We start from the raw sequence: 13,855 nt of genomic DNA on the forward strand, positions 1-13,855 counted from the left end.
CACACATTTGATAGCCTCTTATGCCTCTTACTACTATTGTAAACTTTGCTTCTCCCCTCCCTATTACAACCACACAAATTTTGGCTTTATTGATTAACTGAACTGTACTAAAACTAAACACTAGCTTTATTCACACATTTCTTCTTCATTTAGCACATTATTTCTCCTACCATGCAACATTTTGCAGTTAGCAATAGTGGATAGAGGTGTAAGAGGTACAATTTTATGTTTGTAAACTTTATATGTGCACTCAAGAGTCTCATCCTTTGAGATGGTTCCTTTTGTTAGCCTTAAGTTAGAAATATTCAAATCTATCTCTTTTTTTCTCTGAACTAAGTCATCCTCTGAGCTAATATTGTATTACACCTAAAATTTATTCATTAGTAAATATTACTGATAGCACAATAGCAAAACAGCAACAAAAAAACTTAAGTCAAATAATACTCTTCTGTTGCACAATGATGTTTATTGCCAATGCAATAAACATAGCATCGGGAAGAATGTTGCTGTAAATCAAGATGTTTTACACCAACTTTTGGAAATCATTTTCAAATGAAATATATAGTGAACACAAGCAATGGTTAGGCACAAAATGTCTGCATTAGAAATTATGACTCTGGACAGTATTTTCAATTATTTTTACATATATTATCTATTTTTAGTTTCAGCATTTTACACTGTAAAAGCAGTGCATTATCATTTCTTTAGAGCTGGCTAGAATAAAATCAGTTGAAACACTGTTGGTCAACAACATGTTTTAAGTGTATCCTATTGGCCAATCTGTAGTTTTAAATATAAGAAAAATCTAAGCAAACGTTAGCATCTAATTTTCTGTCTCCGTCTTTCTCTGTCTCTTCCCACCTCTCCTTTCTACAGAATATTCCAATGCATAACCGTGTGGGAGATGCTATGGCAGCACCAGGGGTGCACCAGCTCTCTAATCCCAGGATGCCAAACCACGACACCAGCATTGTGATTCAACAAGCCATGCCGTCACCACAATCAAGTTCAGTCATAACACAAGCACCTTCAACAAATCGGCAGATTGGGCAAGTACATCCTCACTAATTCTAAAATATTATGGATGCAAACTTTCACTTAATATTTCTGTAAAGTAGAAGAAGGGTTCATTTTGTTTGTATTGATGGCTTCACCAGCATATGACACCAGGTGTGGAGAGTGAACTTTATCTTTTATTGTCACTTTTATAACTTAAATATATACATATCTCTAACAGTGCAGGCATTGTTGCTGAATTATTATACTTTATAAAATGTAGCTAGGATGCTCTGGCGTATAATATAAAAACGTCATTGTTTATGCACTGTATGTCTTTCTGTATGTGCATATACATGGGGGGATGTATAAGAGGGTATGTATGTGTTTGATCAACTCTTGTTAAGCAACCATAAATAATTTTACACACTAAGCTTTGATTAGATGAACTGTGCACTACTGGCCTAGATCAGGCCTGCTGCTTGAGGAATTCTGGGAGTTGTAGTCGACAAATCTTAAGAGTTGCTAAAATTATAAACACCGGCCTAGATTATCCTTCCTATTCTAGTGATTCCCCCGCCCTTATAAATTGTCAATACTGCTTCAAGAATTTCTCTGCTCACATATTTGATAGCAATATTATTTAGGTTGGAAATTGATACAGATCATTTTTTGCTGCTGTTCTTCAGTTGCAGAACTTTCCTGCCTTAGAAGGTCATATCAATGTCTTATTATGGTGCTTTTAGATAAGCATGTTATGTTGAGTTTTATTTCTTCCCAATGTCATTTTATGATTTTATTGTGATTAATGCTACTACTATGTATTACATATTCATTACAATATTCCCTTTCAAAGTAAGCAACATTATGAAAACTATAGGAAATAAGTAAGAAATAATAAACCAAAGGAACTAAAGGCAGGTTATAAAAAAAGAAATATAACTAAATGTAATTTACCCCATCACTTTTCTTCATACTTCACAATTTCTCATAAATTAACATTGTTTCCCCTATGTTTATATACTGCTTCATACATTTTTGTTATTTTTTAAACCTATTCACTTTTTGAGTATCTTAAGCCACCATGTTTTTGATTCACTCTTTCTTTTCGCTCTCTTCACACTTCATATATTTTTATTACATTTGACTTTGTTTTCTCTCTTTAATATTAATGTATTTTGTCCTGGTCACTCCCATTTGTATTTAATCACCATGTACTTTAAAACATCCATCGACAGTGTATATTCTGTCCAAGTGTACATTCAGCATCACCTCAGCCAACAATCTGGCATCATCTGCGCTGGGTAGATATAGAGTCTGCTGTATCTATGCTTTGCAGTACACTTCATATATTACAAAGTATGGATCCATTTTCATCTCTAAGTCACAGACTTTTCATATAATCGGAAATATTAACCATACACATGCTTGAATTCATTAAACATCAAAGGGGATATTCTGATTTAACTTCTCTTGCTGGATAGGAAATTTTATGATTTGTAGTCTACACATCTTTAAGTTGCTAAAATTGAGGAAAATCAGCATATAGTATCAACAAATTCATGCCTACTCATTTTATCATATGATTTTTCTATATCAGCAAATGTACCTGTATGTTTTCATTCATACATTCCTCAGTGAATGTTGCTGTTTTGTTATTATTGTTGGGTCAGTCATCTTATTATTTTTTTAGGTTGAATGTTTATATCGCTTGAATACTCATTTAATTGGTAATCTGTAAAAATTTTAGGGAAATATAAAACATATAAAGTCTTAATTTTTTTGCATATATAAGCATTCAGTATTCATTTTCACATAATCCTTGGATAGAAGTTTCCTTTTGCACTCCTTACCTTGACTGATCAAGCTTTCTGGGAAAAGTTAAATAGTACAATCAAAATGATTTCACTTTGATAATTTTATCCATATTTTTAACATTTCTTAAGCACAAAGGGCTATTTCATTTGGAATTTCAGGTTTCTATTTTAATATAATGCAAGATTAGTTATGGTAGAGTATTGTTTGGCACATAACTAATTAGAAGAATGTAATACCTTGGGAAGATTTTTTTAAAAACATATAATGAACACAAACAGCACAAATATGCTTGGTCATGAACTTTAAACTTTTTAGCAGTGTTGTCATGGTCTTAGTGTATTTAAAGGGGGAACAGAATCAGGAACAGAAGGCTGTAGAAAATCCCACTTTAGCAGTATTCTGATTTTAATCACAACTGTAGATAGCTGAGTGTCAAAATATGGCTTGGCCACCTGCAAATGTTTGCACTGGCTGCAATCCAATAAAAACAACAAATGGCAAGATAAAGTTTCATTTAGGCTGTTGCATTCAGCCTTTAATTCCGCAAAAGGCTGGGATTCAACTGATGCATGTGTATTGCATTCTGTGAAAAAGAACTAGGTGTGCTTGGTAATTTAATTTTTCTTTCCAAATTTTCCTGTTGTTGTCTTCAAAATAAGAGAGAAGGTAGCTGCATAAAAATAAAATAAAGGGTAACAATTGCTGGGAGTAGGTTGATAACACTATATATATGTATTTTCCAGAAAGTCTGGGGTTCAACTAGTGCATTACTCAAAAAACAACTCTAGAAGACAAGAACGGATTCTATCATTTCAACAGAAACATCTCCATTACTTGTGGGTACTCTTGTTTATACAGAATAGGTACAAGTGTACCTGTAAAGAATAATTTGATATATTTTCCAAAAAAGTGCTTGTGTAAAAGAAAAAAAGAAAGAAGAAAAAGTAAAAACAATATAGAATATAATAAAATTACAGTAATAAATGACTTCAAACAATCGCAACAAGCACAAGCAAATTTAAGAACTTTTTATTCAATTTAAGAGAACAGATATCTCTTCATCTCATATTCCTACTCTTATCTATAGGCAAATCTATGGCATATCAACTTTTCAATTCTGGTATAGAAAAAAGTCCATAAAGACAATTGTCAAAAAAAAAAAGTCTAATTTTAATCTTGATCAAATAAACCAATCGCTCTTTTTTCATTTTAGCTCTAAATTTCTTAATCTTTAATTCAGTCAAATACACAACATGTTGTAAAGATTAGGACAATCCAACAGTTAATTTTAAAAGTAAGGAAATGGAAGTACACAGAATTCTTTCTCCAGTGGAAATGTAGCATTTCTTACCGGAAAAATTATGTTTATGAACAATTTATGTTAATTAAAGGAATTTCCTTCCTTCCATCCTATCCGTCCATATTATATAGTTTCACAATCTTCATCCTATCATGTAATTTTTATTCAAATATAAAATGTTTTTACTATCTATGAGTATAGATCTTTTTTTCTTATATAATGTATTGAATTGTTGTATAATCAGGAAGGTCTAAAAATGGTGAGATGAAAGATGTAGAGAAGTTAAATTCTATCAACTAGCTATTTTTTCTTATCAACAGCATTATTCTAAATCTGTGAAAATGTATATTAAAAGAATTATATATTTGATGTTCCCAAGAGGATCCCAAAACATATTTGGGAGGCATATCTAAAGGTTGGGTTTGGGCAGTTAATTAATTTATTGCAAAATTGTATAACCTATAATTTGCTTCCTAACACTTCTGTCTTAGTCTGCATAAGCTACAATGCAGCACATATTTGCATCTGCTATGAAGATATGTGATGGTTTAATCTTTTGGTTTACAGGAGTGGGCATCCTTAAACCTACCCCATCCCTATTATTGCATTTTCTCACACTCCAGGGGAGAACCTATTCTTTGCAACCACTGTCCATCCTTTCGTTGAGAACATTCCTTTTACATCTTTAGATTTACTGAGGAACAATGGAATAAAAAACTTCTTTATCTGTATTCTTTCTGAAAAGCAGCAAAGCAGCCAGGACACAAAAGGGGCTAAATTCCCTGACAGATGAGGAATGCTCATTACAGAAAATGAAGTTTTTTTAAAAAAAAATAGGTATATTAAAGTTGAAAACTGAAGAAAATCATGTAAGGGTAAGGAAATAATCAAGAATCCATCAGTAGCTACTCAGGAAGAGAGGGGGGAGGGAGAGGGAGAGAGAGAGAGAAACAGACAAAGAAACAGATAGATAAACAGACAGATTGACAGACATATGCATACACACACACACACACAGAACAGAAGAGCAGCACAATGTAGACAAAGTAGTAAAATAATTCAATGGAAGGATCCCAATCCTAATCTAGCTCCAGTATTTCTTTGGGAAATTACTAATTCTATAATCTTTCTCCAGTGTTGGGTTGTTTTCATAGTTGGCTGATGCTAAAACATTTTAATAGTCACTTGAACTTGAATTAAGCTACATGTACAATATCAGCAGGTGGTTGTCCTTTGTGCAACAGGAAACTTCTATGAAATAATCTACACTTGAATTTATCATTTCTGTTAGGTTTTATGGACTACTTTTTTCAAATAAGTCAAGGACCCATATGATTTTCTTCCCCAAATTTTTTGAAGCTGATTTGGTCCTTAATTTACATGCAAAAATTTTCCACAATTCCATCATGTTTTAATGTAATGGGTAGTTCTTTTGTAAGATGGGAATGCAGAAGTTCTCCCCCACCCTGAATACCAAGTTAGAGCAAAAAAAAATAAAATAGCCAGAGTTCTGCATAGAAATTGGCTCATGACCTCTTGGCATGATCCATCTTTCAACTGATGGCAAATTCTTAAATTTAGGGAGTTGTGCCCATTGTAAACATATATGTAAGATTAGTATTGTGAGTTGCTGGCATTTGAGTACAGTATTTCGGGACGTACAAGATGAAAATTAAATGAACATGCCAAAGACTTTGGAATCCTTGAGAAGTCAACAAAGTAAAGCAAGTTAAAGTAAATAAACTATTTTAGATGTTTGACTTTTATTAAAACAAAAATATACAGTGCTAAGAAATTATTTAAGCACTATGATTCGAGAAATAATGAACCCAACAGCTGAATTAAGTTTTAAAGGTTTCGCTTGGCCAGCTATGACTGACTCAACCGGTGGTGCTTATCTTCCATTCTCAACTGATGGAGCCTGCGTTGTCTGAGAGACTCTTCTGTCAGCATGGCAGTAACCTTTCCCACTGGAGCAGTAATTATTTATCTATTTGCATGCTTCCAAACTGTTGGCAGGTTGTCAGGAAATGGGGCAGGTAATGGGAGCTCAACCCATCATGCTGTGTTTGAGTCTCAAGCCTTAGCTGTCAGTTTTTCAACTGACAACCTCAGAATCTGAACCACTGAGTCATTGCACTGTCCTTAGCAGTAGAATCAACTCCCTGAAAAATTTCCCAATCTTAATTTATAACATTTTCATTAATTTGTCAAGAAATTTATGATAGTGTTTTGAAATCAGTGGTGATTTGAACACATTGAGGGCAATTTAAATGATAACCACCTACTACAGCAGCTCTAGCAAATTTCAGTTGGTTGTAGAAAATGTAATCTTTCTGATTGCATAAAAGGGTCTTGAGGTGTATTGAGAAATCTTCTCTTTCTCAATGGCTTTGAATTGTAGACCACTGAAATAAATAATAATAATAACAAGGACCACAGTTCCATATATTTATGCATTTGGAAATAATTTCCACAGATTTCAGTGCACTTTTGTTTCACTTTATTTGGGAATCAGTAGTATTTTCCTTAAGGTTGTTGACTACTCATATGTAGCATACACAAATACAACAGAAAAACACACCAAAATTAAAAATAATTAAATCAGAAATAAAAATAATTAAATCTCTAAAAGGAACTAAACTGTTAATAAGGTGCAGAGAGATTAAGTAGGCTATACAAGTTTTTTTTTGTCTAAGTCCTAATCCTCAAATCTGGACATTATTTATTATTGTTATCTTCAACTTCAGCACTCTCTGCTTGGAAATCTGATCATTTTAAGTAGATACTTCATGATGTCAGATTTAGTAGATACTTCATGATGTCAGATGTAACCTGAGTATGTACCTTCATGGCTGCTAAGCATAATTTGGCTACTGAACATATACCATGGATCTGACAGTCTGTCAGGAAAGAGATATATCACACCTTGTTTGTTTAGTAAGCCTGCAAAGAAGGATCATGATTAAGTTAGCCTTTAAAAGAATTATGGTATCATGAGTATAAATGAAGATAGGTTTATTATCTAAAGTTTGAGTTTGAAAGAGAAAACCTCCTGTATACTATGACATTAATTAAAAAATGTTAACTAAGAAGAATGCAAAGATTATATCCATGAAACTTTTTTTTAGAGTAAGTGTAGTGCAGAATTTCCTCAGCTGGCAATACATTTAATACTTTCTATAAGTATGGATCATTCATGCCAGCTGACAATCTATACATGTAGCTGCCCTTTTCTCAAACATCCTCTCTTAAGCAAGGGAGGTCTGCAAAATAAATTCCTTGAAGCAACCAAATAATTTTTTTACCTGGTGATAACCCTAACCCTAACCCTTAAATCAAAAGCCTAAATCCAAATTTGTCATCAGCTAGTACATTCACATGTTTTGCAACCGGAAAATTTCTTATAAAGGTATATACCAGAGACTTTAGTTATGATGCTTAGTGAATGTTTGGATAAAATTGTCTAGTTAGACATTGCTATTTTTTTAAAAAAAGGTTGTTTGTACAGACTTCATTATTGGAGATACTATAGGGAATAGTCAGATTGGTAAATAAAATAATAGGTCCACCATTCAAACTTCAGCTTCAGGAGTTCAGCGTGAATCAAATCCAGCCTGACTTTTAGAAGAATTTTTCATTGTGTAATAGGTTTGAAAGTTTCCAAAGTAGTGAAAAGAGAAAAGGCTGAGAAATTACCACACACAGGCCCAGTCCTTGAGCTGATAGAGTAAATTGTTCATGGAAGTGGCTGACCAAGGTGAGATAAAACTCCCAGACACATTTAACTTTTAGAAGTTAGCAACAAGATGCCTGAAATCAATGGAGTTCCCCCACCCCTCTGGACTTACATGCATCAGTTCATGAAGCATCAGCTATCACATTCTTCATCAAACCAAATTCTGGGAAACTTGGAACTGAATTTCCAACCACAAATAACACTAATACAAGAAGTTTGTGCACAAAGATGATCATGTACTGATAAATATTTAGGTCTTCATAGAGTTCCTTTTGATGAACAAAATAATATCAGCAAAACAACATAAAATATGTTGCAAGTTATACAGTTGCCCACATAAAAGAACATAGTTTAACAAACAAAAATGTTGGATACAATAATAACTATTCATATTGTACATCCTACTATACACATATGCTGTACGTATATATTAAATCATTTTCAACCAAATTTTTGAAAGTACCTCAAAACTAAAAAAAAAACCTATTTAATTATGACAGCTGAAAGAAACAGTTACAAAGATTTTATGTCACTATCAAGAAAGACCTGTTCCTAATATATTTTCATTTGGCAATAATTTTTCTAACATTACCTTAGCTTTTGATCAGAATGCACATAAAAACTAAACTTAAAAGGAAGAAAATAGCTTTTGGATAAAACTCAAGTAATTGAAAACTGTAAGATGCAGATTAAGAAGTGCTTATGAAATCCTAAAATAAAAACCTGACTTGCTAGGGATATATTCTGTTATTTCCAAACCCTTATCACCTCTTTTTGGATTGTTATTATTAATAATAATCAAAAAGAAGATAATACTATTTTATTTAACAGGACAGCTATGTTGAGACAGCTATGTTGGAAACTAGTTGTAAGAAACCTGAATGACAGTGATTTTTGTTAATTTACAAGATGGACTTTACATTTAGTCTAGTTTTGCCGATGCTTGGATCACTATTTGATTCATTTCTCAATGACTGTCTGATGAACTGCAAGATTTGCCCCTAGTCACCGGTGAATATATAAATCATTTAGCATCAAAGGCATCATTAGGGCATGACCACCAGGCAAATGTCCAGGTCCAACATTTTGGAGGACCTCCACATTGACACACTAGGGCTTATTTTTATAGATATTAAATGTTTTGCACTTTCAACTATTCTCTCCCCCTCCTCTCTCTCTCTCCCTCCCTCCCTCCCCTCTCTCTCTTATTTTATTTCACAGATTTCTCTTTCACCTTACTTTACAAGTAATAGAAGCTTTTTTCTCATTTCTTTTTATGTTCTTTTTATTTTTTTCAAAGACAAATTTATACTATAAAGAACTATATATAACTATAAAGAACTTTATATAACCATAAAGAACTTTTTAATCATATCAAACACTTCAATTGTTCTATAGTGCTTCTAAGAAGCCATTTATGCCCAGGTGCACCTAGGAAAGCAAGATATCAGTCAGAGTTGCCAGCCTCTGCAGTGTACTTACTTAATAGAAACGGTAGAAGAAAAACTACTATATAAAACCAGCTGGTTTTGCCTGGGAAGAAAGCAGAAATTTGGTGGAATGAAAAAGAAAAGACAGGGAACAAAGTTGCAGAGAATTTGGGAAAGAAGCAGCAATAAAGTGAAAAGTAGACAAAAGAAAAGGGGAAATAAATATAATAGAAGTTAGAATAATGTGGAAGGAGGTAAGCTCTCAGAAGATATGTTGCAAATGGTCTCTTAATTAGGGCAATACATACCAATATTCAACATTACAAACAGGCATAGTGCAGTGTACCAGAAAGTAACCTCTCCCCCATTAATTTAACAGAATCCTCTTTTCTCCTACTTTACCCTAGATAGCACCTATATAGGGAGCATAGTGACTGAACAGCACCTCTGTGTATATCCCAAGTGGGCAGGTCCTGTTCTTGATTCAAGTTATTCCTGCATCAGTAACCTCTACTGATGAAAGCAGTAACCATGGTGAAGACGAGTCAGCTTGAGCCAGCTTTCTCCCTCTTGTATTGCTTGGTATACAAGACTTGTATAACGATACTTGGTCCAGTTCCTTAGGGATGGATGCCTGTAAAGCCTTAGAGATTCCCAAGTAAAGTGCTACCACAACCTGATAAACTAAGTAATGGATTCCCTGTAACTGAGAGCAGTTCAGACCAGCTTCTTCATATTAGTCTTATCATATCAGGCCATCAGAAAGCAGATAGACAGGTACATCTGAGAGATCTCTGAACCCAATTAAAGTTATGCCACAAAGAAATCAAATTCATGTGGTTTGCATTCAGAAAGTTATATTTGGTGAGCTCTAGTTGCTTTTACTTTGTAACCTAATGCATACCATGTGAACATTTGAAATGCTTTTAACAGTTGAGACCAGCTCAAATAACACTGAACCCGAGCAGCAATAAAGAATGAATTAAGACTGATTTCAGTTTGCAGTCAACATTATTTTCCTTTTGCTTTAGAGCATATATTCTCCTTCATGTAATAGTGCAGTAGCTCTCTTATTACTATTTCAAAATAGAAGGCTTCAAATGACAAGTGCAGTAAATCAATTGCAAATCTGAATGTTCATTTGGGAACAGGGGTAAATACTATTTAATTGGCAGCTTGAGTGATATCCTTCAGTACTAATTCTGCCATTAGAAAACAGAAAAGCAGGATGTGCTTGAGAAGGAAATGTGTATATGATCATTATTGGGAGAATAAATTTTGCAGTGAAAAAAATTAACAATTTATAAAAATATTTTGTGTGTACCTCAAAAACACCTGAGATGATGGAACTGAATTACCTTTTGATTCTATAAAATGGATTCAAGGTTCAGATTGGATTGTGCATTAGAACCCATGGACATCTTCAGAGAGAATGGTTATTTAATAGAATTAACTGAAGAACAGCTGCTATTTCCTCATGTTATTATTTCTGAGATGCCAAAATGTACATTTTAAATTAGGGATTTCAAGAAAGTATTTAAAAATTGCCTTAGCAAAAGACTCCAACCTAATAATTCCTTAATGTGTTAAAGACTCCACTGAATAAATAATGTAAAAAGGAAGAGACAAAGAATGGAAGGGGGATAATTTGTGCTAATTTCAACTCCATTATAAACATAACATCATTGATTTAGTGGGAGAGAGAAGGAATTTTACCCTTCAGAGGTTAAGCTAAGCAATGAAAAATTAATAAACAAGTACTTAAGTTAAGCAGACTGTGCCTTAAACCATTAAAGGAAATCAGTTTGTGAAAGCCTTTTATAACCAAGTGTACGTTAAAAATGGGATCCATCCAGAGCCCTTCTCTTGGATATTGTCCACTCCCTGTCGTAACAGGGAGGTTTGACCTAAAACCTTACTTTTAATTTAATAACTTCTTCAGTTAAATATCACAACTGTTTGCAATGTTGTGAAACATATTGTCATAAATCTGTATAGCATGGTCTCATGGCATATATTTTTACTATTGCCCATAGTAGTTTTCCATTACAAGTTTAATGTATTTTTATCCAGTTGCCTCCATATCAATTGATACAACCCAAGATTTTTTTTCTCTGTGAATATCATTGAAGTCCCTCTGTGAATGTTACTGAAGATTCTGTTGTGAATCCAGTTTTACTACATTTCAGTTCACTGTACTCTATAAAACTCATTTAATGAAATAAATCATTTCTGCCTAAAGTATATTATCTGCTAAATCCAAATATTTTGTTTCTACGGAATTCTGAAGCAGGATAAGGGGTGGAAGTCCAGTCAATGGGAATAAATGTAAAACATTTAGAAACACTTGTTTCAGCCCTAATGCCTTTTCATTTTTGTCCTCTCTCCTCCTCCCCTCCTTTTTTTTTAAGCACATGGAAGTCTTAGGGTGAAAGGTTAAGGTGAGCTTCTTTGGGTTGGATTTGTATTTCATCAGGTTTCATTTAACTAAGAGCAAGAGATACAGTTTCAGGGGAAAGCGGAATAAGTTGTTTTATTTAAACATTGTTATTTTTTTTAACATTGTAACAGGAGGGAGTTTTGCAATTCTCTCTTTCCAAACACACACAATTCCAATAAGTACCATAAGTACAAGGAATGTTGCCCTGTGCAGAGACCAGGTAAAGCTCTACTGGGAAAGACAGAAGGTTATCAGAAGACAGGACCAGTCAAGTCTTGCCCTGAGCCGTTACTTTAATACAGGTGCTAATTGTTTTAGCTTAGAGAGAAAAATAGCGTTTCTTTAATGTAATACATATACCAGAGTGCTATGTTCTATTGAGACATCAAGTGAGTCTTTTCAGATAACAAAGTGAGCATGGTGTAGATTGCAACCTGGATTCTATTTTTATTCAACATTTGGACTTTGGGCTTCAAAGAACAGATTGGTTCTTCATGTCATTCGTGTCTCCTCAATGTATAGATGTGTGAAAAAAAATATTATCTAAATGATCCTTACTGTATCTCACTCTATGGCTGATTCACCTTACTCCTTCTGCTGTAAAAAGCTTCCTCATCAATATTCTTAAAGCTCCACATTAGTTGCATCATTTCATTAAGATGTTAGGTATAACTTGTAAAAAGTCTGAGCAATTTGGTTTATGTAAGCCTTCTCAAGTGTCAGCTTTCTGAGACTTGTGTTATCAGAAAATCCTTTCCATCATGAGATGTTTATGATCTAGGTTTAGCAATGTCTGAACACCCAGCCACTACAGTGTCAGCTCCATTTTAACAGATAACAGATAATTAGAGTTGAAAGTTGTAGGTCATCTAGTCCAACCCCCCGCCCTACACCATTTCTGTCAAATGGCAGTCCAATCTCTTCTTGAAAGTCTCAAGTGATGATGCTTCCACAACTTCCTAGGGCAAGCTGTTCCATTTGTTGATCTCACTGACAGAAAGTTTTTCCTTATTTCCAGGTTAAATCTCTCCTTGTTTAGTTTCCATTCATTATTCCTTGTCTGGCCTATAGGCATTCTAGAAAATAGCTTGACCCCCTCCTCTCTGTGGCAGCCCCTCAAATATTGGAAGACTGCTATCATGGCTCCCTGATCTTTCTCTTCACTAGACTTGCCATGCCCAGTTCCTGTAACCGTTCTTCATATGTTTTAGTCTCCAGTACCCTAATCATCCTGGTTGCTCTTCTCTGTACTTTTTCCAGAGTCTCAAGATGTGATCTTTTTTATAATGTGATAACCAAAACTGGATGTAGCGCTCTAGGTGTGGTCTTACTAAATCTTTATAGAGTGGTATTAGTACCTCACTTGATCTCGATTTTATCCCCCTGTTAATGCAACTTGTATTAGCTTTTTTGGCTACTGCTGCACACTGCTGGTTTATATTTAGCTGGTTGTCCACTAAGACTCCAAGATCCCTCTCACAGTTACTGTTATTGAGCCTGGTTTCACCCAGTGTGTATGTGTACTTTTGGTTTTTCTTGCCTAAGTGTAGGACTTTACTTTTCTCTACACTGAATTTCATCTTGTTAGATACAGCCCAGTGTTCTAGTCTGTCAAGATCCATCTGAATCTTGAGCCTATCTTATTGGGTGTTAGCTATTCCTGCCAGCTTAGTATCATCTGCAAATTTGGTAAGTTTCCCTTCTATTCCCTCATCTAAGTCATTAATGAAGATATTGAAAAGTTCCGGGCCTAAGACAGAACTTTGTGGCACCCCATTACTTACTTCCCTCCATGCAGATTAAACCCATTAAGGACTACTGGATGTCAGCCAGTTATGAGTCCATCTCTTAAACCCAAGGACTACTGAATGTCAGCTAGTTGCGAGTCCATCTAGTGGTGGTGCTTTCCATTCCACTTTTTTCTAACTTACCAAAAAGTAGGTTGTGGTCTGTCGAATGCCTTGCTGAAATCTAAGTATATTCTGTCCACAGTATTTCTCTGGTCTACTAATTTAGTCACTATATTGAAGAATGAAATAAGATTGGCTTGGCATGATCTGTTTTTAACAAACCCGTGCTGACTGCTAGTTATTACTTTACTTGTTTCTAGATGTTGGCAGATCTGTTTTTTA

General features: G+C 34.2%; 1 protein-coding gene across 8 annotated transcripts in view; it reads left to right on the top strand.

Moving 5' to 3' along the window:
• The window catches only part of CREB5 (cAMP responsive element binding protein 5), a 268,675-nt gene that overhangs the window by 104,376 nt on the left and 150,444 nt on the right, over nt 1–13,855 (top strand). For all 8 annotated transcript variants that reach the window (XM_087918368.1, XM_087918363.1, XM_087918367.1 and 5 more), the window contains one exon: nt 877–1,049. In XM_087918368.1, the coding sequence (XP_087774494.1) occupies nt 877–1,049 (173 nt within the window). The remainder of the gene's footprint in view (nt 1–876; nt 1,050–13,855) is intronic.

Source organism: Pseudonaja textilis, chromosome Z (genome assembly GCF_049901715.1).
Source record: "Pseudonaja textilis isolate UNSWEBS1 chromosome Z, rPseTex1.2, whole genome shotgun sequence".
Lineage (NCBI taxonomy): Eukaryota > Metazoa > Chordata > Lepidosauria > Squamata > Elapidae > Pseudonaja > Pseudonaja textilis.